Genomic DNA, 22607 nt, shown 5'->3' with positions numbered 1-22607 from the left:
TGTAATTCTCCTGCGTGGCTGCACAGCCAAGCTGCGGTGATCCGCCCTCGGTACGGAGCTACAGCCCGGATAGCAACTGGTACAAAGTGCTGTTCGATGTCAGAGGGGGCCAGGGAGCTCAGAAGGATGCTTTTTGGGAACAGCCCCATGGCAGATGCCCAGAAATACCCATACAAATGGCCTTGGTCTCCATACGCCATGCATCGTCCAGCTTCAGGAACACAACTCCGTGTGCCATATTTGACCCTCCACGCTGGTAAACCTGTGCTGCGGAAATCTGCTGCCCTAGGTCAGCCTGTCAGTAAACTAAACAAAATTGGATATAGAGGGAAAGAATGAGCAACCGTTTCCAGAGAGTGGCCAGCTTTTGGGCTCCGACAACCTCTTCTTGTAATTGAGATGAGCTTTTCGTTGTGTTTGAAGAGTGGGGGGAGGGAGTGAAGTACCCAGTTCCCACATTTTCCGCTAAATTAATGTTGTTTTGAACAAATATTGAGAATTTCACTGTGAGTCAGCAAAACCACGAGCAATACTTGCACTGTCATATCATAACTGCTAAATAGCGTGCTTAATGATCACAATTAAGCTGTGTGCTTACAGCATTGCTCTTCCTGAATACTGACAAAGTCCGTCAGCATTACTGATGTCAGAGCAGCCGTACAAATCACTAAAAATTAAGCAGGTATTCCTACCTTTGTAATGAGCGTAGACGAAACTGTTTATGTGCTTTGCTCAATATAGTTTGGATTGCTGTGGCCAAGGAGTAAGTTAAGAGAGCAATTATGAATGAGCAAGCTCTTGTAATGCCCTGCTAGAAACATACAATTGTTTCCCATTGCAACACCGCAGCTGAGTAAGCACTGGAGCATGGCCTCCCCCAGCCTGGCTAGTAACAGTCGTTGTCCCCAACGATGCTGCAGAACAACACTCCCTCCCCACTCATTTCCGACCAAACACACGTGTAACTCAGGGCTTCTCCCTGCCCAGCAGACTCTGCGTCTGCCCGTGTGCTTGGGATGCGAGGGTGACTTCAGAGCAGCCACGGTTCACCTCCTTGCTGCAACCTCTCACCAAGGAATTGGTTGCGTTCCTCCTCTTTGGTTCTGCAGAATCCTTCTTGATTCAGCTTTGGATCGATCAAAATAAGCAAAGACCTCTGCTAACCACACCGTCACTGAAGCTGACCCATGAGCCAAGGGAGTGCCGGTTGACAAGTCAGAATTAGCTTAAAATCTGTGGAGATGGAAGGAACGGAGATGATGGGTTCCTGTCTGGTTCTGCACCCTGCAAACTCAATGCCAATTCCACCGCCAAGGCTGATGTCACCCGGACACTGCCAGAGCCACATTGTCCTCGATCAGCTTGCTCACTTGCTCCCCCGGACACAGGACTTGACAATGTTTTAAGAAAGGCAAGAGGAAAGGGATCTTCTGAATGACTAAGTCCATTTTTCCAAACAGGTTATGTAAAGGCAAACCTGTTATCTTTGATTTGGTTAAACTCATTTCTAGAATCACTTTGGGCATCCACATAAGCAACCACCACCCACTGATTTCTTTCATAAGGTTTTCTGATGCTTTTTAAGCACACAGATTAATTGCTCTTCCTAAACACCTTAGTATTTTATTGACAAGTGATGGAAAAATGTAGTGTCTCCTCTGCAGACAATCTACACACAGTGGCTGGTACCCAGTCAAAATGAAACTCACTGTAGTACAGTTCTACACAGGGTTAATAAGTAAAGTACCAAGTATAAAGTAGTAGCTAAAGGGCAGAATGCATATTTTGTTCTTACTATTTTGCTGACTCAAAACCTGTCCTAGGTCACTGGGATCACTTACCTACTACAAAAACTAGACAGTCCCTTCACAAGATGATGGAAAAATTATTAAAAAAAAATTAGTAAATTGAACCACCTTTGTTCCTCTTAAAATTCTGTCTTGCTGAATAAACACTGTGCAGATCAGTCCTCCCAAACCAGCTCCCTCCACCCAAAACCAGCTTCAGCAGTTAATTTTGCACATGCTGGTGGCATGAAAGCAAGGAGCCGACACAAACCTACTGAGGTGAAGCCATTTACCTCCTCAGTCAGTAGAGACAAGGAAGAAAAAATTACCAGAGATGCTCCTGGTGTGATGTAGCTACACACCAATAATTTTCCTTAGCTGAGCCAAACAGCGGAGGGAGCTCATGCACCAAAGCGTGTATTGTGTTAAAAGAAGGCAGTTCAGCAGGTGAGGATAATGTATTACTGCCCACAGCCACCCAGCAAAGGAAGGGTACCTCTAGTTAAAAGATTATTTTGCACCAAGTTAGATTTGATCTATATGCAGGTAGGAAGAGAAGTATATGAATAAAATACATAGAGAATTTATTTTGAAGTACCAAAGCACATCCAAGAGTGCAGATGACCACGTATCACTCAGAAGAATGTCGCAAGGTGAAGTACTTGCTGTGTGAAAATGAATCTGTGCTTCCGGCCTTTATCTTAAGGGAGTGGCCAAAAATGCCATATCCACAACTAACTGCTCTGTTGCTACATGCCTCAATGTAAACGCCATGTCTCTAGGAGATAATCTTTGTAGGCACTTAAAGGATCCACAAATTAAGACTCCTTTACTCTCCTTTAAGGTGTCTTCTGCTAGCTTAGCAGGACACAATTCCTTCTCCTCTTCCAAGTGGGAATGGACCACTCCCATCGGAAAACCATGAAGATACTTTCTTCTTCCTTTTACCTCCTGCCTGTTTCCCCTTCCAGATCTCTTACACTTTTCCAGTTGTACTGTCAAAATAATGTGGCAGTCCTGAAAAGCCAACGCTGTGTGAACTTAAGTTAGAAAGTAGCTAGCGCGGACTCGGCGGCAGGTTGCCTCCTCATGGGCCCTGCCAGCCCGCCTGACACACAGTAAGCAGCTCAAATAGTCTTTGCTGCCAATTATTGCAGCTTGTCTAGAAGTGTGTTCCCAACACAGAAGCAGCCAGTGCACTCACCTGCAGAGCTCCCTGTCCATATCCAGACTGTGATCCTCAAGGCATGCTGGGAGACACTGTTCTGGCAAAACGATAAAGCAAGGCACTATGCAGAAATCTTTCCTCCTCCTCTTTTTTTTTTTTTTTTTTAAACATCTTTTTATTAGCACAGTAACAAATGCAGACTTAAGTAGCCCACAACATACAACCAATCCACTGAGTGACTCCTATTCCACGCCTTACAGTTAAACAGCTTAAGGTATTTCACTACAGGTTGCCATAAGTCCTGATTAAACCCTTTATTCTTTTCACAAAGATAGATTGGCTTATAAAATAATACATTAACTACTTCTCATTTCATATGTGAGGCCATATATCCACCTCTCCATATCACAGATCACGAGATGACAGTCTTTAAAAAGGATTTGTTAAATACCAATGTGCCCTCCGCAGGGGAAAACAATCCCAACAGCTTTTTTTTTTTTTAAAAAAAAAACAACAAAAACCAAAACCAACCCAGAACACAAAATAAACTCCCCAAACCCAAAACAAAAAGCAAAAACAGTGTGTAGAGTCTTGAAAAGACTTTTACATAAATGTCAACATTTGTACCTGTACAAAATTAAGCTGTTTTAATCTTTTACATATTGCAAGCAAACTGAAAACCAAAGAAGTCTAAGTAGTTTACATTCTTCTCGGTACTATATGTGAGCTAATATTGCTGAACTAATTACAGTCTTAAAATATGCTATTCCCAATCCTAGCTGTCTACTGTAGCAAGATACCTTAAGTTACAACAACAAAATCTTAGGAAATAAAAGACTGAATAAAATCTGTTATAGAAATACCCTACTCTTTACCAGCACCCTCCCTCCCCCCACCCCTTCAAAATCATAAGCAGCTCTTTCCATCACAGACGAATAATGTAAGAGTTTGATGAAAATCCAATTTATGTAGCATATCTTTTGGTCCATTGTCTGGCCATTCTGTCGTGCTCTGCTCTGTTAGTCATATACTGAGTGGCAATACTTCCAACCAGGGGGTCAGCTGAAAAGAAAAGAAAGCAAACTGCTTATTTCAGACAAGCTACTGCATAAAAAATTAAAACTAAAGTGGAAGCGTGAATTTAATACAAGGGAATCACACAGGTAAGGTACACTGCAACCACCTAAATATACTGAATTGATGGTCTGTATCTTCACTGATTTGTATTTATGGTGACATACTAATGTATTATCTAATAAAGAGTGAAATGCCAATTAAAGTTTTAAGGAGCATAAATGACAATCCAATATTGTCATATTTTGCATTACTGAGAATTTCCACTGATTCACGTGTTTCAGGTTTATTTTACCCCTTCTGAAAGTGCCTGGGACATACTCATTGCTAAGCATACTTGTACCAATATAAATCTGCCTTCTAGGAAAGATCAGATCACAAGGAAAGGTTCCATTTTTCCAGCAAGTTTATTTTTATTATATGTAATATAGCATGAACTCTGGCGTTTCTCTCATCTTTTATGGACACATATAGAAACACAACTGGTAAAATTGACTTTGCAAACCAAGGCGTATTCCTCTTAACTGGTGTGGATAATGGGTGGGTTAGAGAAGCAGCGAGGACTGCTTGTGGCATAGTTGGTCACTGGCTTTAAATAGATGGTGGGAAGTAAAAGGGGAGTCCCCTCATTTTCAGAACTGCATTTGTAGCTCTTTTAGCTCCATTACTGAGTCACTACAGTCCTACGGACCAGAGAAGAGTGTTTAACCCTTACCCCTAACCCGAGCTGTTTTGGAAGAGGAAGGTGATTCCATGTGCCAGGAGGAGGACCACCGCGTTCCCTGCGGGTCAGCTCTGCACAGCGGGCAGGTGGGTGCATCACCTCCACCACCTCCAGCCCCACTCCGGAGAGGGAAACCTCCCGTGCTGGAGGCCAGAGCCACCCTGGCCGAAGCCAAAGGGATGAGACGGGGCCAAGCAATTTGGCAGGGTGCGTGGCCATGCAGGGGACTTCACAGAATCAGAGAATGTTAGGGATTGGAAGGGACCTCAAAAGATCATCCAGTCCAATCCCCCCCGCCGGAGCAGGAACACCCAGATGAGGTTACACAGGAAGGCGTCCAGGCGGGTTTTGAATGTCTCCAGAGAAGGAGACTCCACAACCTCCCTGGGCAGCCTGTTCCAGTGTTCCGTCACCCTCACTGAGAAGAAGTTTCTTCTCATATTTAAGTGGAACCTCCTATGTTCCAGCTTGTACCCATTGCCCCTTGTCTTATCATTGGTTGCCACCAAGAAGAGCCTGGATCCATCCTCATGACACTCACCCTTTACATATTTATAAACATTGATGAGGTCACCCCTCAGTCTCCTCTTCTCCAAGCTAAAGATCCCCAGCTCCCTCAGCCTTTCCTCATAAGGGAGATGCTCCACTCCCTTCATCATCTTCGTGGCCCTGCGCTGGACTCTCTCCAGCAGTTCCCTGTCCTTCTTGAACTGAGGGGCCCAGAACTGGACACAATATTCCAGATGCGGTCTCACCAGGGCAGAGCAGAGGGGGAGGAGAACCTCTCTCGACCTACTAACCACCCCCCTGACTTACCCGGGTTGCAGTCTGTGAGGAGGGAGCAGATGGAGAGGAGAACTTTAGAAATGGTTAACGCTGGGCTCCAGTTGTCTTTTAAAATGTCCAGGCAGATGACGCCTTGGCTGTTAATATTACAGTGGTAGATTCTCGTCCGGAACGTTACCTGCAAGGAACAGCTAATTAACGTTAGCCGGCGTGCCGGGGCATCACACGCCGGGAGGCACCCCGCCGGCCCGGCAGGCGCTACAGCCCGACGCGCCGGGCGGGCTCCCCGGGCCGCCGCCGCCCTCTGGCGGCCGCTGTCGGGGGCGCAGCCGGGCCCCGCCGCCCGGCCGGCCGCCCCGCTGCGAACGGCCGGGCTGCCCGAGGGGGCCCCCGACACCCCACCTGTTGTCTTTCTGCTCACAGCAGCAAAGGGGCCCGCGGCTTTAATGCCGGCATTTTGCTCCTGCTGGGCTGCGGAGGACGTGGAAAAATGCCCCAAACAGGCCGGGGCACTCGGAACCACGGCTCCTGGCACTTCTAAGATGGCTCAGCCATCGCGGGAGTCAGTTGGATTTTATTATTTTCAGATTTGGGAGATGTGAACGAGCAGGGCAGCTCGCCAGAGGAGTTATCCGAAAGGGAGACAAAAGCACCACGAGCCGTTTTCAGGATAATACAATGCAACCTGCAGAAGGGCCTTACCCTGACCCACTGGATGAACAGCAGTAACAAATTTGGCAGAAGTTGCATGAATTAGGACTAAGCGCGTGAATAAAGGTCGGTGGGTTCATGCCCTAAATCCTCAGAATTTGTCAGCTATCCACACCCACAAATTTTATCGTCTGTTTATAGGTCACGAGGGTATTTGCAAAACACACTTGGTAAGCATGTGGTACAAAGAACACGCTAGTGCTTTCTCTCGAGATTAGACCAGCCCACATGTAAAACTTGCTGGCCAACCCTCATTTTTCCTACTGTCTTTCTGATGCAAAACTTTTGCCTGTGACCCTCCCTCTCATAGGCTCGGGGGGGCAGGCAGGAGGTGGGGTGACACAGCTACAAAGTCCCGGTGCCTGGCGTGTCCTCTTGCACCACATCCCTGCAGCGTTCCCAGCGACGCTCCTGATGTACAGAGCGCGCCAGCCATTTTCGGACTCGCTTTAAAAGCAGTTCCTTGTTACACAGGAGACACCCACACTGCATGCTTGGGGAGACTTTTCTACTTCGTTCCTTGTAAACTGCTTGGATTTTAGATTAAAAATAGGAAGCAAACAAACAAAAACCCCCAAACTCTACACTTTCACACACCATGTGTGGGAATAGCAAAATGCCTGCAAGAGAGCAGAGATGCGCGTCCCCCTCCCACACCTTCTGCAACAAGCTGCAAGTCCGAAACCAAGACCCCCCGCTACTGTCTACCTGGGAGGCACAGCAGGCAAGAAACCAAAACAATGTTTGTTTCCCAGATCATCTAAACCCTCAGAAGAAGCGCCGCAATGACTCTCTGCATTCCATGCACATCGGCCTGAGCAGAGGGCTGACCTGACTGCGGTACCTGCCCCAGCCCACGCTGTTTAAGGCAAAACAGAGAAGTTTGCGGCATTTGCAGTTGCTGGCAGCGGCTCTGCTTTGGGCTCCCGAGCAGCCCTCAGCCCAGACCACTGCTCACTCAGTGTTTCTCTATTTGACCTGCAGCTTTGGTCTCTTGCCAAGGCTTCTTAAGGGTAGGCGAGGTAATAATTTTAACAGATTAAACACTTCCAGAAGGGGAAGTGTGGAGTATTTCCAAGTTGATACAATAAGGACCAAATTAACAGAGAGGTCAAGAGTTCTAATTTGTAAAGACAGAAAGTTGCTAATCCTGACGCTGAGCACAAAAGCTAACTACTCAATACTGCAGAAATCAACCTCTGTAGGCAGTTTCTCAGTCTAGTTGACTAATAACTGATAACAAAGCACAAATCATGTTTGCCTCTAAGAATTAGACTCGCTTTTTAATTATTACTTGGGAAGGAAGTGAAAGAGAGAAAGAAGGCTTCCATGTATTTGCAGAACTGCCTGTTTCTTTAACAAGCCTTATAATAGAATCCTTGAGGGTTATACCCATGGCACCAAAAGTAGTTTTCTCCGATTAGAGGACCTCTATCTAACCAAAGCACTGTGAGAAAAATCTAAATTTGTTTTCACTTAAGCAGCAAGTCAGAACTGGGCTGGTGTTAGACACATGTAGTCCAGCTGTTTGCCATTTACGGTTCTTGCTGATGGTACAAAAGCAAGTCATGCAGGGAACCCAAATGAAGCTGAGAGAGGGGAAGGGATTGCAGGCTCACTTGAAAACAAAAATATTTAAAGTAAATGTTTATTACACCTTAAAGAGAATAAATAAATAAATCAATCACATAAAGCTAGCAGATTCAGACCAAAACTAAGAGAAACTTAGTTACTTAGAAGGTAGAATAATGTATTCAGGATCAAGAGAACAGCATGAGGAATAGCAGAAAAATATACTGTAACTGAACAATCCTTTGGAAATGTACCACCTGAGATTACATTAATGCAGTAACTACACAGAGTTAAGCACGGCTTTTGAAAAGACATAAAAGAAGCTAATCTCAACCTTACCCTGAAGTGATAGCAGAGGTTAATTTATACAAGAAGCAAAATGGGCGTGGGGCGAAGGAAGTGGTTAGAGGTTATTAATACAAATGATCAAAGTACACACCAGGTCAACACAAACCACTGTTTTCACCTCAATAAATGAAATCTAACCCAACTATAACACAACTCTTGGGAAAACATCCATTGTAATACTACAAAAGAATAGCAATCATCTGGAGGAGTAAGTACTGAACTCTTACATTGTAATTATATTTGTTTATTGGATTCTCCTGAATTCAGGCCCACCCAGCATGTGCCTGACTCAATTGCTATCTGAAACAAAGGCAAAACCAGAATACCACACAAAATGAGAAAACATAAAAGCAGAGAACAGATGAGCACTACTATCTTCAAAGTGGTGTACAGAATGCTCAATAAATGCAAAAGAACTCCATTACACATACTGAGGACAGGAGAGTGTATCTGTCCCTGTATCGGATTTCTTCCACTATAGTTCCTTGTACTGTGCAATGCATTTCCAAGCGAAATTTTAAGACCTTTAATTTCTCCAGCCTCAAGTACTGTAGTGCAGTCCCTCTTTATACCCTCCCAGGAATCCATTAATACCAATTCCAGCACAGCCCTCTGGCTCTCCTATAGCAACATCCTCGCCCAAAAAGTTTGTTCCAACATATTGAATCAAACCCTCATCTGGAGCCAGACCCAGTCCTCAAAGGCTGCACCTCTACATCCTTCATCACACATCTCTAGGATGCTCGTCAACCACGTGGCACCTGTCAATAGTGGCTGTGCCTCAACACCTTCTCTCACACGTATTCCTAAGGGCTTGGAAACCAGCCAGGATGACCAGTTTCACCTCACTTTATTTAAGAAGGTAAATCCTTTAATGACATTTCATTTTCAAGTTATGAAATATGTACTGCGATAGGCACTTCACCACGGGAGAGCCCACAGCAGGGACTGTCCTTGTGAGAATTACAGAGGACTCAAAGAGGCAGTCGAGGATTTCTTCCACCACTCTTGCAAGGCTTACCAAGGAAGGTTCAAGGGAAACTAGTCCTTTCACTCTAGACAGTTTAATCTTTTCAGAAGTCAAGGCTTTTGAAACAGCCTTCAACCTTTCTACTGTTCTATTAGTGCTTATCATCAAAATGACACACCAGGTTTTGTTTCAACCAGCTGTTTCTTTATTTCTTGCCCTAAAAGACAAATACAGGAAGGCTATGATAATTACATCAGCCCTACCACTTCTAGATGACCCACAAACAATATTTATCAGTCACTGCAAGCAGTCAGGTAGTCCGAAATCAACAAATTAGCAGGAATAAAGCAGAAACAATATAATTATATTTCCCACACTATCACCGATTAACACTAGCATAGGTGTTAACACAGGAGATGCTGTAAGAGTCTTTGGTTCTCAGCAAAAGAAAGGTTATTCATTTCAACCTGAAGTACCCAGGTAGCACAAGTTCTATTAGAGCACTGTTGTGCTTTCTCCTATTTCCCATCTTAATGTGATTGAAGCTACATTTATTTTGTTTCCATACATAGATGTGGTTTGTAAATCAGCTTGGACTCTGCTAGATGAAAGACTCCATTTAAATGCAACTCTGCTACAATACAGTGAACCTCCACTAAACTAGTCTTTTAAGACCTCACTGAGTGGTGCCTGTTTTTCTTAATCCCACCCCTCTTTTCATCTGGGTCAGGGTTTAGATCCAAAGACAAAGAGATCCCTGTCAGAAGTGCAGAGTGGAAAGCAGGGCTGAGCTGGAACAAAAAAACTGTATCTTCGGTGCTGTGTCACGGAACTTGGCATATTGGGCTGTCTCAATACCACTGGTAGTTGTTATATGGTCTCATAAGGCATCAGGCTGGATAAGCCTGGAATGATAAATGCTTCTGACCTGTAGCACAGAACACAAAGGTGTAACAAAGCACACACCAGAAGGTGAAAGCTCCCTCTTCAAGTGCTTATTGGGCTTATTACATAAGATACTGCATATAGTCAGTAGAACAATGAATTGTTCAATGCAAACTAATTAAACCAAAATAATGAAAAACTATTCTGAAGTGAACGAAATTTTAACACAAGACACATGAGAAGCATCTATGCTGCCAAAGAGGGATGGACAGGCGTCAGCAGGAAATCACTAGAGATGTCCCAAGGTAGACCATGGTGCTTGTGAATTGGAGCCCTAGTTTATGGGTAGTATTTAAGGTCCTGTTGATACTAGCAGAAACCCTGCAGTTATGCTAGCAAAAACAGTCAAACAGTTTCCTTAATTTGGGAAGCTCGTATTAATTTGTCTGGTGTGACCAGTTAGCACTGTCTCCGCTGAGATGGATTGATGGCCTGAACCATGGCAGCAAGTCCTTTCTACTGCAGACTAGCCCAAAGTCTGAAGACGGGTCAGTCATTGGCATTTATTTCATCAACACAATGACTTTTAAGTAGAAAGTTAAACATTCACATCAGTGCTTTCAGGTACAAGGCAAACATGAAATGTATATGCAACCACCTCTTCTTGTAAGCCAACACTCTTCCTCTGGCCAAGTATGTGAACCACAAGATAACATTCGCTTGCGCTGATATTTGCCTTGTAGCACTGGAACACAACAAGAGAATACAAGAGCTTCACAAACAAAACACACCTACAAAAACTATTTGTTAGTGTACAAGTAGGTGAACAACACAAGTGCCCAACAAAACTGAAAAATTAAATACTAGTTTAGTGGCCAAAACACACAGAACTGTTCTGCTTATGGTAACTGAGTGGTTCGAGAAACAAGTATTTGTATCCTTTTCCCTCTCCCCAAGTTTATTTACTTTTCAGCTTCCCAGCCCTGTCTGGATGCTAATTGCTTAGGACCTCTTATAAATAGAAGCAGGGTAAAACAAAACAAGCTGTACAATAGCAAATAAGAGGACTGGAAAAGCTGTAAACATTAGCTAATAGAAACTAATGTTATGTCTGAAAGGAGCCCAAGCTTGCTCTTAAAGAGAGCAGCTTTCAGATGGGCTGCCTTCCATGATTTAAGACATCAGCTACAAGTCTCTTACCTTTGGAGGCTTGAAAGGATATTCTGGTGTAAATGTGATGTCAAGGAAGAAAACTCCTCCCTCATAGACTGAACCTGGAGGTCCTAGAATGGTTGATCTCCATTCATAGATGTTATCACCTTTGGGGCCAGCGCTAAGAGAGAAAAAAAATTGTTTAGGAATATTACCACAGTTGAAATAAATACGACTTCTTAGATTCTTCAAGTATGATATGGAAGAAAGTTTTCAGTGTTACACTTCATACACCACCTGAAGTAAAGACAGGGATTAAAAATAGATTGAATGCTTCCAGAATCTCAGAGATCTTACCCAGTTTTATCAGTGTTACAGACTGCTTAGCAAAGCAGGGGGTATGCTTTTCAGCTTCTCTCTGCTGATGTTTATAAGAGCAGCATTGCCCAGAACTGCTCCTGAGCATGTTACACAATCTCAACACAACAGAAAATGTAAGTTTCAAAGAACAAATTCCTACTGTATTTCACAAATGGCTCTTCTAGCTCAGCCTTAATAACACTGTACCATGCCAAAGACCATACTAAATAAATTAAGGACTTATCTTGATTTTATTAATCTTGTGTGTTCTTTAAACATAAAATATATTCCTCTATTTTTGCTAAATCAAGGCTCATGATATAATTGAAGGAAGCCAATACATGACAACACTCTTAAATATCGAAACTTCCTACACTTCCATCATTTTTCTAAAACGAATCTACATGAACTAAACCCATTGATATTATTTGCATTGTGGAACTGCATTTTTTAAGGGGAATTAAAATCACTGTGTCAAATTAAAGCAGTGCTTTCTCAAACCAGCTTTGTCTAATTCCAGATTCTCCCTAACCTGCCAGCAGCTCACCAAGAACAGTACAAACGAAAGGTGCTGCAGAACACAAATGTCTGCTTGTTGAAAATTAGTTTTGCCGAGATCCTCAGACACTTGTATTCTGCAGCGTGCCATATGTCACTGAGTATTTCTAAGTACAGCTCAACCTATAAAGCCATTAAGGGTTTAGGACTCCATTGCTACCTCTTTCTGTGCTGCTATGGTAGTATTTTATCTGTAAGATGCCAGAGCTGAAAACTCCTTTTGCATAAAAGGATGTGCTGACACAGCTTTTTCCATCATGGATGTGCTATGACTTTGGAAATCTCTTCTCACCTTGTTCTGAAAGGGGCTGGGTTTTAACATCCCTAATACAATGAAAACCAGCCTTGCTCTTTTTTCCCCCTTCTCTTAACAAGGCTAATATAAGGCAGAAGGATAAAAAAAGGCTCTTTTCATATTATAACAATCATGGAGCAGTATTACTTGAGAGGGAAGGCAACCCAATAAATTCAATATATCCATGACAATAAGAATTTGATTAATGTGAAGGGAACCAGGGTAATTGCTAGGTGTTAGTAACAGTGTTACAAATAGAAATACAGTTACAAATATATAAATTCTCCGTGTAACAACAGTGTTCAGAGACATGGGTTTTTTCCTCTGTGCTCTTTGTAGTACTGGTGAATGTATTCTTGACAGCAGGGGAATCAGGGAAGAGAAAGGGAGTTACTTTTGTTATTAAATGTAAAATTTTATTTTCAGATTAAACTAAAAATAAAAATTCACAGCATGTTGGTGCTAAATAGTTCAACGATAGCAAAGCTATGGCTAAAAGCACGCTCCCGGGGAAGCAAAGCGTGTAAGAAGGTAGTAAAGGGAGACGGGTTCTCTGCAAAGCGAGAAACCAGCCACCAGGGAAAGATTTCTCTTCTCAGAACCCAAAACCCCACACAGCTCAGAATCGGTACTAAATTAAAGTAAAAGCCATTCCATCCTGAGCGCTCCTGGCATCTCGCTCCAACTTAAATACTTGTCCCTGTCCTATGCGGGTCTATATATTTGGGTACTCAGTGCTCTCCAGCTACCACTTGTGCACTAAACTGGAAGAGCGCTATATTTCAACTGGAAGCTGTACCTCTTGAAAGACATCAGCTTAACTGTGAAAACTTTCTGCAAAGGACTCTCTGGGGCACCCTTAGTCACCACTCCAAGGAAGTGCCTCTTTATGTAGGTATTAGCAACCTACTGACACACTGTCATTGCTGCAAGTTGCGCTGGGATCATTCTCCCCTCCCTCCCCTAAAGATGGAGCTACTGAATGGAACAGGTACTTGAGCTTTGTTAGCACCGATTTACTGTTGGAATTTATATCACAAGAACTGCCAACTGGGAGCACTTCAGCCCTCAAGAAATGTGATGTGCAATTAGCACTGAATACAGCCCTCTGAACCAATGAGACATATTTCAACGTTTTGCATTTTATTTCCAGCTTCAACCCAAAGGACTATCAATAAAAAAAATCCCATAGACTTAAAAAATAATATATTATTATTTGTAATAGTCTTAGAAATCTCCTGTATCCTATTAGGTTTCCAATTAGAGCTGTCATTGAGTGTAAGTAATAAACTGCTAGATCTCTGTATTAAAAAAGTGCAACATCTTTGTAAGACATCAGTAGGCTTTAACAGTGATGTACTAAGCTTACCTTTTAAGCTTTTCATAATTCAATTAACAGAGTGAAATAGCTGTAGATGACCAATTTTTACATATTAACATTAATTTCTTATAAAGACTGAAAGAGGAAGATGGCAAGTCAGCTTCCGAGTGCAATATTGCTCGGATTTAAATTAGGATTAGGTAATATCAATCAGCTCAAGAAAATCTAGTGCTTAACAGAAAAGTGCTGATACTGGACCATGGCATCAGCGCAGCAGCTTTAACTTTTGGTGGAGATATGAAAACTGTCAAAGGTTAAAGATTACATTCGTTGTTTAAAAATCCTTGCAATTATCTGCTTTGAAAAGAAATTCACTGATGCGTAGATACTGGGCTCACAGGCACAACTGCCACCTTGCCTCACATGTGCCACCACTGTTCGAATGAAGTGTCTAGATCTGCTAATGCAACATTTTGAAGCTGTCCAACATGACCACTGGGAAGACAATTTTAACCAATTACCTGGAAATTGTTTCCACTGCAAGACAAGAATATGAGAGCAATGGCTTTCTGTATTGAACTCAATAGCCCACAGCCTCTTCACTTCCGAAGAAAGAAATGAAAGACTGGTAATGCAGACTAAAAGACGACATCTGAAAGAAAACTGAAAAAATCCCAACCCATCATTATCGGATTGGGTAGCATGTGTCTTACAAAAGTGCAACTGAGATCTCTCTTCTCTGGAAAAACAGAGATATACTCAGTGAAGATGCACTGCACCCACTGTAGCAACTGTTTCTGATCATTCCCAAGTTGCTGCTGGCTTATCCTTGGGAGGATGTTATGACAATAATGCCCAGTGCCAGTGTAATTTTTATTCAAGAACTATCTACCTTTCCAAGTTTAGAAGCAGCAGTCTGAATCCTGCTGATACAGGCAAGGCAGAGAGAAAGTCTTGGCACAGGTGAGACCAAGCTCAAAGTTCTGCCTGGGTCAAGTCCCAACCAGCCTTGTGTTGCTTTGGAAGAACCTCATCTTGCTCTGGCTCCCTTTGCTGGCAGGTTCTGTGTTCTTTCTCAATTTAAAACAAATTAGAAATGCCCACAGAAGAGGCTGGGGAGCAGAATGATGCCTAAGTAAATTGGCTGTACACTCAGATGTCCTGCAATACTGAGCAACTGTAAACACAGGACTCTGTCCCAGAGATAAAGTGTTCGTGGAGAAGAGACACAAACACACACTTTTTCATGTCTTGAAAAAGCTGAAATGACAGATACTCTGCAAGAACAGTCAGCATGTGGCTTTTTCATATTAAGCCAGCCAGATACAACCTCCACCACAGCCCTGCATTACATGATAACACCCTGATATTTTGCAGATGCAAACTCAGCTCCCTCCTCGGCCCGGGCACCCCTGGGGCAAATCACTCAAATGATGTCTATGCCATCAAGGGAAGGAAGGATTTTTTGGTGTTCATCACATATGAAAATCTCTGGGATTTCCAGGAGAATGACTCAGAAAAAGCTCACTGTTTATGGCAGCTTGCTAGTACATTTGGAAACTACCTGGTCCTTTCTAGGAGTTGACCAAATGATAATGTAAGCTAGTGACAGTACAACCCGATGAATACTTTAGTTCCACTTCTTCAAGATATAGAAAACATGCAACAGCAGATCGCCGTAGTGATAAATATATCAAAAATTAGTCGATGCTACAGACATTAGGTTAATACCCCGATATACCAAAGAAGTGCATCTTCCTTTTAAAAGCTAACTAATTCAGCAGAGTGGTTTAAAAATACCAGAGACGCTATCTGTCAGGGTGGTGAGAAGACTGGCAATTTCATGGTAAGCTGAAATAAATAATACCTCGTGAAAAAACTACAACATGTTTCAGTTAAAACCGCAAGTAACAAAACCACAAACTCATAATCCGGCTGCTCCATATCCCTAGATACTATTTTTGAGGCTATTTTGCCCTGAACAGGAAGAGTCTGATGCAAGTAGCTAAGCTGTTTTGAAGTTGCACACTTGTGAAAAATAAATATAATTTCCAGAACCACCGCAGACACGACCTTTGCCATGGGACATAACTCAAACGAGAAAGCAAACAACATACTAATGGCACCTGGGAATTCCAAGGTGGCAGAGAATCTAATCATCTCCAACAAAAAGCTCTGCCATTACAAACTGATAGCAACATCCTATTTTTTGTTGTTTTATTTTGTACTACAAAACAGTGAATGACTGAACATGGAATTGCATCTTGGTCACATACATATCACCTTACTACACAGCTTTAAGAACTATTGAATTGACTGTTGAAAGGTCTCCTTTTTTTAACCCTTTCTTTTCTCCTCACCCCCTGCCCCCTCCCCCCTCTTTTTTTTTGAATTGCACGCACAAAATGCATTAGAAATTTTGAAGTGGGTAGCTGACAGGGAGGCAGTATGTCCTTCTCCCATGAAGTTCTGGTGCTCCTTGATTTTCCCTCCTAATCCTCTCCATTCCTGACCTCAGGTTAAAAATGCCGCTTTTGCTGGTTGTCCACCAAGAGCGTGCATGCTGAGCTTGCTCATCTATGTTGTTGGGCTGAATCTGGTGCAAAGATTGCAAAAGTACCCCAGAAGTCCTAGATCACTGGGGGAGGCACGTGCAGGGTCTACAAGGAAGCAGGACAGCTAGTCTAGAGTAGCCATTGATAAACACACACTTAGAAAATCCCTCATTCAAAGAAATTTTACTCTACAGATCTTTGAACAAGCTGTGTTAAAATTGGGAATGTCAAAGAACAGAGTTTAAACCAACCAAACAGAAAAGCAGCTAATCCTTTCGCCACAATGTCACTTCAAAAACTTCATATTAATGCATAGCTCTAATTTTAGAAATAAATTGTCACTTTTTACACATTCTTCAGCTACTAAAATATATTATTTTTATTACTACACCACTGAGACACTCCGTTCACAGGCAGGATCCCACTATGTTAAGCATGCTACAATGCAATACAAAGACTCATGTACAAGACTTACACAGGTTTTTCAATTATAAAATGAGTGTTAAATCATTACAGAGTTATTGGGAAGAAATTCGACCAGACAAACCAGAAGTAGTTAAAAGGATACCCTGGGCTATCCTTATAGTTGACACTTTATTCCCACTTGGAGATGTAATTTTTCTGCCTCCAATTTTTAGTCAAAGCATGGAAACAAAAGGAAAAGAAAGAAAAACAAAAAAATCACAACACAACACAACCCCTCCTGGGCAACTGTGGAGAGTTAAAGGTAACATACTGAATTACTACATAACTACGTGAATCAGAGTGACATTTTTGCCCACTGTCCTTATACACAGCCAAGGTGCTCCTCTATGTTAACATTAGCTAAAAATGATGGATCGGGCATAGGTGAAATGCCTGCGAGCTCAACCAGAGACAGGGGGAAAAGACAGCGAGGGGAAGGAATTGCAGCTGGTTTAAATTAAAACATAAAGAATCAAAGGAGGGAAAGGAGAGGTGAGCAAAGATTCAATGTTATATATTGCTACAGCAATCCGAACTATAAAATTGTGAAAACATAACTTAATTCTTCATCTAATACATGTTCAGGGGCACGGTTTTCAAGAACAAAGTGGTAAATACTATTATTTTTCTTGTAACTCATTGAAGGTACTGTATTTTCTGTCTTTAATTTAAAATGGCAGTCACAATATTATTGCATGTTGGTAAGTACCTTACAAATCCCACCACATTTCTAACAGAGAAGAGCATGCACAGAATTTCTGGTTTAGCATCTACCAAAGCTTTTCCCTTAAGTATCAGACTAATATAAAATTGGGGAAGGAAGGTTTGAAAATTGCACATAAATTGCACAAAGCTTAAACTGGAGGATAAATGGTGCAGTGAATTACATTCTTATGAGGTTAAAAAAGGAACTAAATAACTAAACAGCTCTGATAATGGAGCTGATAAGGTGTTAGGCAGGGATTTATGAGACTTCAGGGGGATTTCTTTGTGGGAGAAAAAAAAAGACTAGGCTTTCCAGTTTATATGAAAAATACTTGGCAACAAGATCACACAACAACCAAAAAAGCCTGATCCTTGCCAAGATCTCACCCTTTTCAATTACAATAGGAAGAGAAATGCCCAGGAGTACTTGCACTTTTAGGACCTTCACCTGAAATATTTTGGTCTCTGCAAAATATTACTGTGAAGTTACTACTAAACTACTTCGTGAAAAGGCCAACGCTCCTTAATAGTTTCACTGCAGAGTCTGATTTTTAAACCAGGCTTCAAAGATTTAAAATAAAATCTCAGTTAACGGGGAGGTCAGGAGACTTATGGTATTCTCAGGAGTGTGCTGCAGCTCTATTTAGTTTAACAATAATCACTTCCATTTAGGAATGAGTCCTCATAAAAAGGTCCAAGAGAAATTAATCAATTTAGCAGTGGTTCCAAAACTGAAAACAAACCCAGCCTGCTCAGCTCTCAAGGGCTTTCATTTTCCTTTGCAGTGCCTTCTTCCTAGTCTCTTCCACCTCAAAGCACTGCACATTTGTCCTACTAGACATAGGAACATTTTCAGTGTCCAACATGACAGCAAAAAGGCTGTTTCTGCAAGTCTATGCAAATACGGAAAATGCCAAACTAAGCAGTCAATGACATTATTTTCACTGTATGCAAATCTGCTTTCTTTTTCTCCTCATAGTTCTAGCTTGACACTGCGTCCAAAAATTAAATAAATTAAAATGTACCAGCTTATATTTGACCTTGCATCTCCCATTAAATACTACTCTGCACAGGAAAAAATAAAACAAACTGGGAAAGAGTAGAAGAGAATCTGACTTGCCTAACAATTAGCAGAAGCTTATTTAAAATGACAAGAAGATGTGATGGTAGAAACTGTGTTCTGCCAACTTAACCTTGTGTTATTTTTACATCAGTTTCCTTCCTGCCATGTGTCAACTGGACTATTAGCTGCCAACATGGGGACAGAAATTCCTTCACATCATCAGGCCTCATTTCCAAACTTGGTATTTATGGCCTAGATGTGCAATTTACAATTGGTAAGCTAAACTAGGCAGTTTCACAAATGCAGCATTTTTGCAACTACACCATTTGCTTAGGGCCTCCTTACATTCCAGCAGGTTTTTGGAAGTCGTTATAGAAATATAACTAATAAATCTACTTGTTACTGTAATTAAAGTGGTTGCCCAGCATCAAATCACCAGTCTTGTATTTGAAGACAATAAAAGAGAATCAATACTGTTAATAAATATCAAAATTCTTGTGTTACTAATCTCAAATGTGGTGTACCCCTCAAGACATAAAACAAAAGCTTTACTTCCCTTTGGTTCGTACATATTGGAACGAGGTAGTTTCTTATATATGTAGAAAAGAAACTACCCTCTCTGACAACAAAATGGTTCAATAATGTTCCCTAAGCAGTCTGAACTGTGCTATATTAAAATTATCAAAGTGTTCTCCCCTAAATACCATGCTTTATTCACTAGAGAAAATGGAAATCCACCACAATTAACTTGCCATTCCAGAATGAAGCTGGGAACGACAGTTGTGTTTCAGTCCTCCACACCCATCTGCTGTCCTATCTGTATCAGTGTGGGAATATGAAAGGTGGTCTTGATAAATGGATAAAAAAAGCCCTGCACATCATAAATATTTAGGCGCTCTGTAGAACATCAATTGCAAAGCTGCTAAGTTTGGGCTGATGTCTTCTGGAGGCTTCTGTCTCTTCAAAAGTCACTTTCCCCATTTAGAAAAAAAAAAAAAAGAAAGAAAAAGAAAAAAAAAGGGATCCCACCTATGTCGTAAGACTACCTGTCTGAGATAACATACTGGACTGGTTATCTTGCACTTGATTATCATCAGTTTGCCCTATTGATTTCATCATAACTGGTAATTCTGTAGATCATAAAATGCATATGCTAAATAACTTAGATCAAAAGGGCAACAGCAGCTACAAACCAGCTTGGAAAAACTGGCTCCAGAAAGTGAAAGATGATGTGTAACACTTGGCAAGAAGCCCCTGCTATGCTGAAAATTGAAGGCAGACAAGACTCTCCAGCTTTCCCAGACTCATAAGGACACAGTTCTTGTGGCTTCACCCAACTGTCTCCTTGAGGTAGTTTTCTTCCATGGGGAGGAAAAGGGCTATTTTAAAGAGGGCAGACAACGCATTGCCAGGCTAGAGATTCACTGCCATCTCTCTTGCACTGAACTACAGGAATTCTGTTTAAAGTCTGTACTCAGAACGGATGATCCAATATTTTGAGATTGCTGGTTTATAGGCAACTAAGTTTTCAAGAGAACATGACCTAAAGAAAAAAAATCCGCTCAATGTACCTCATGCTCCAAAACTGATTCATCCACCTGTATCACCACCTACCAGCCAACTCACCCTAAAAACATGCTACAAATTAAAACAAATCCATCAGGCAATCAACACCAACAGACTCTCTTTACCCATTAGATCAAGGATAGGTAGAGTCAACATTACTTGAGAAGCAGGTCATCCCATTATCTTGGCTTCACATCATTCTATTGCTTCCCATCAGCATACCAATGCTGATACTGATTAAATTATGTTGCTAATCTAAATACATTATGTTTTGAAGGATGTATCTTAATGACACATGAAACCTAAAAAGAAAAAAAAACATCTAGATGTCTTCTCCTTCTCCTTTATCTATGTTAAACTCTTTACATTAAGTTCCTTTTCTTGCCATTCACTGAACAAATCAAGATCACTGCATTTGGATTAACCTATTTCACTGCAGAAGATAACAGCAAAATTGAACACACCATCAAATAACATAACAAAATCTGGCTACTCAAAACAACAAAATCTTATCAGTTATGCTGTACTACCCAAAGCACCTCTTTGCTAGTTTTCACAATTCTAGACTATCAAGGTTGCCTAGTAGAAAAGTTATTTGAAAATGCCACCTTTAAGTTTTGAAACTTTAACATGCAAAGACTAGAAATTTTACCTGGGATGCGAGTTCAGTATTTTTTAAGTAAAACAAGATTACCTACACTTTAATATAGCACAGCTGCCAGCCAACTACACAGCAGTCACTAAAAATTGTTTACATACTACTGCAAGTTGTTCTCCTTAATAACAGTTGCAAACATAAGCCAGTCACAATAGCTAATCAGCATTTATTGTAGCATTTTCTTACCTAAATATTATTCTGAAGCTGACATGAAGACAAAAGCTCAGGGGAAACAAAACCAAAAAACAAACTTTAAAGGGATTTAAAAACAAAAATAAGCTTTTGATTTCTTGACAGCATTTTCACAAGCAAAAGCATAGCCAGTTTGTGGTGGCCTTCTAACGCTGTGTTAGGTTTTGTTTGTTTGTTTCATAGTATTAGGAACATTAAATTTAATCACCATTAGGAACCACAAGAAGACTAAGCAGTGCTCTTAAATAATGTATACAGTTTTGAGGCCAACTTGCATGCCCTAACTTCGAGGGGAAGATACAGTTCTCCACAAATTATCCTTTTTCTCTAGAATGCTATTTGGCAATTAAGTAACTTGCCCCCCCAAAGCAAAAAAAAATTCACATCATTGACTTTCAAACGTCCCAATACCTTCACTTCATGACATTTTTGTCTGGAAGTGTCTCCTGAATGTAAGGAAACATTAAAGACAATGAAGTGCCAAGCAATAAGTTTCAGCTTTGGCCATTACATCACTTACACCTTTTATAAAAAGCACGCCACCTTTCCACACATAAAAGCCAGTGCCGACATCTGCTCCTCCTCGATTTCCACCAAAAAGAAAAGACTTTGCAACAACTTAATCAGCTGGAAAGATGACACTCATGGGTGGCTGTTCAGTTCTGCGGACAGAGGCCCATGGCAGGGAGGCAGGAGGGAACAGCCACGGAGCACAAAGTGGTCCAGGCATCCACCTCATCACTGCTCCTGGTCCAACACAGCTTGGACACCCGGTTCCTTCAGCTGACCACTGACATTCTTAGGTTAAACTAGGTTTTAAACTTCCACTTTCATGAAAAAAAAAAAAAAAAAAAAATCACGCTAAGTTTACACTGTAATTAGTTGAAAAGGTGCGTTCCCATGTTCCCTAGGATTTTCTAGTTGCAACAAAAAAAAGACATATTTTTCCTCATAAACTCCCCACGCAACCCATGACATTCACGGAGAAAATCCTTTAGTGGCATTGAGTAAAAATTTGCACTGCTTTATTGTATAGTGTTAATAATTTAACTGGTTGTAATGCTAGCATGAGATTCTCTGTTATATTTCATTGAGACGGAAGGAGGAAAGCACACCTCACAGACACATGCCAGCATTTTAGGGACAGGACTTGACATTTTCTAACCTTTTGACCCAAGCTTTGCTACAAGTAACACCTTAAAGCAAGAGTGACAAAATTAAAAGAGAGCTCCTGGGTATGTTTTGAGAATTTTGCATCAGCACAACTGTAATAGCAACAGAAACTAAGAGACATGCCTACAAAACTTTAAAACTGACACAAAGACAGATGTACAGGTTCCACCTAATTTTACCCTATTAATTTTTTGAAGAAAAACGGAACATGTTACTTACAATTAGGCACAAATATGAAACTGGCATAATAGTGTACAGTAGTACGGCAAAACGCATGGAAGAACTGACAGGCCCGATGTAATTTTACATACACATCAACATAAGAAGAGAAATAAATCTATCATTAGCAATCTATCACAGGGATTTTGGGTATGAAGGTAGGGAAAAGTACAGGAAGAACAAAGAAAAACTATTTGTTTCCAGTCAGTACAGCTTCAGTCTCTTTGATTTTCTTCACTAAAAGGCATTTCAAATATTCCCTTTAGTGAAATAAAGATGGTCAAACAGCAATACGTTTAC

The 22607-nt window shown here is 41.4% G+C and overlaps 1 protein-coding gene across 4 annotated transcripts in view; it reads right to left on the bottom strand.

Moving 5' to 3' along the window:
• Positions 1-3849: 3849 nt before the first annotated feature.
• LOC135985224 (ubiquitin-conjugating enzyme E2 E1) overlaps positions 3850-22607 on the bottom strand; it is a 46495-nt gene continuing 27737 nt past the window's right edge. For all 4 annotated transcript variants that reach the window (XM_065628316.1, XM_065628313.1, XM_065628314.1 and 1 more), the window contains 3 exons: positions 11226-11358; positions 5570-5717; positions 3850-4017 (listed from right to left, as the gene is read on the bottom strand). In XM_065628316.1, coding sequence (XP_065484388.1) covers positions 3920-4017; positions 5570-5717; positions 11226-11358 — 379 coding nt within the window. In that variant the 3' untranslated portion in view covers positions 3850-3919. The remainder of the gene's footprint in view (positions 4018-5569; positions 5718-11225; positions 11359-22607) is intronic.

Source organism: Caloenas nicobarica, chromosome 2, assembly GCF_036013445.1.
Source record: "Caloenas nicobarica isolate bCalNic1 chromosome 2, bCalNic1.hap1, whole genome shotgun sequence".
Classification (NCBI taxonomy): Eukaryota; Metazoa; Chordata; class Aves; order Columbiformes; family Columbidae; genus Caloenas; species Caloenas nicobarica.
Note: the sequence above shows the minus strand (reverse complement) of the source record. Positions and strands in the feature narration are given on the sequence as shown.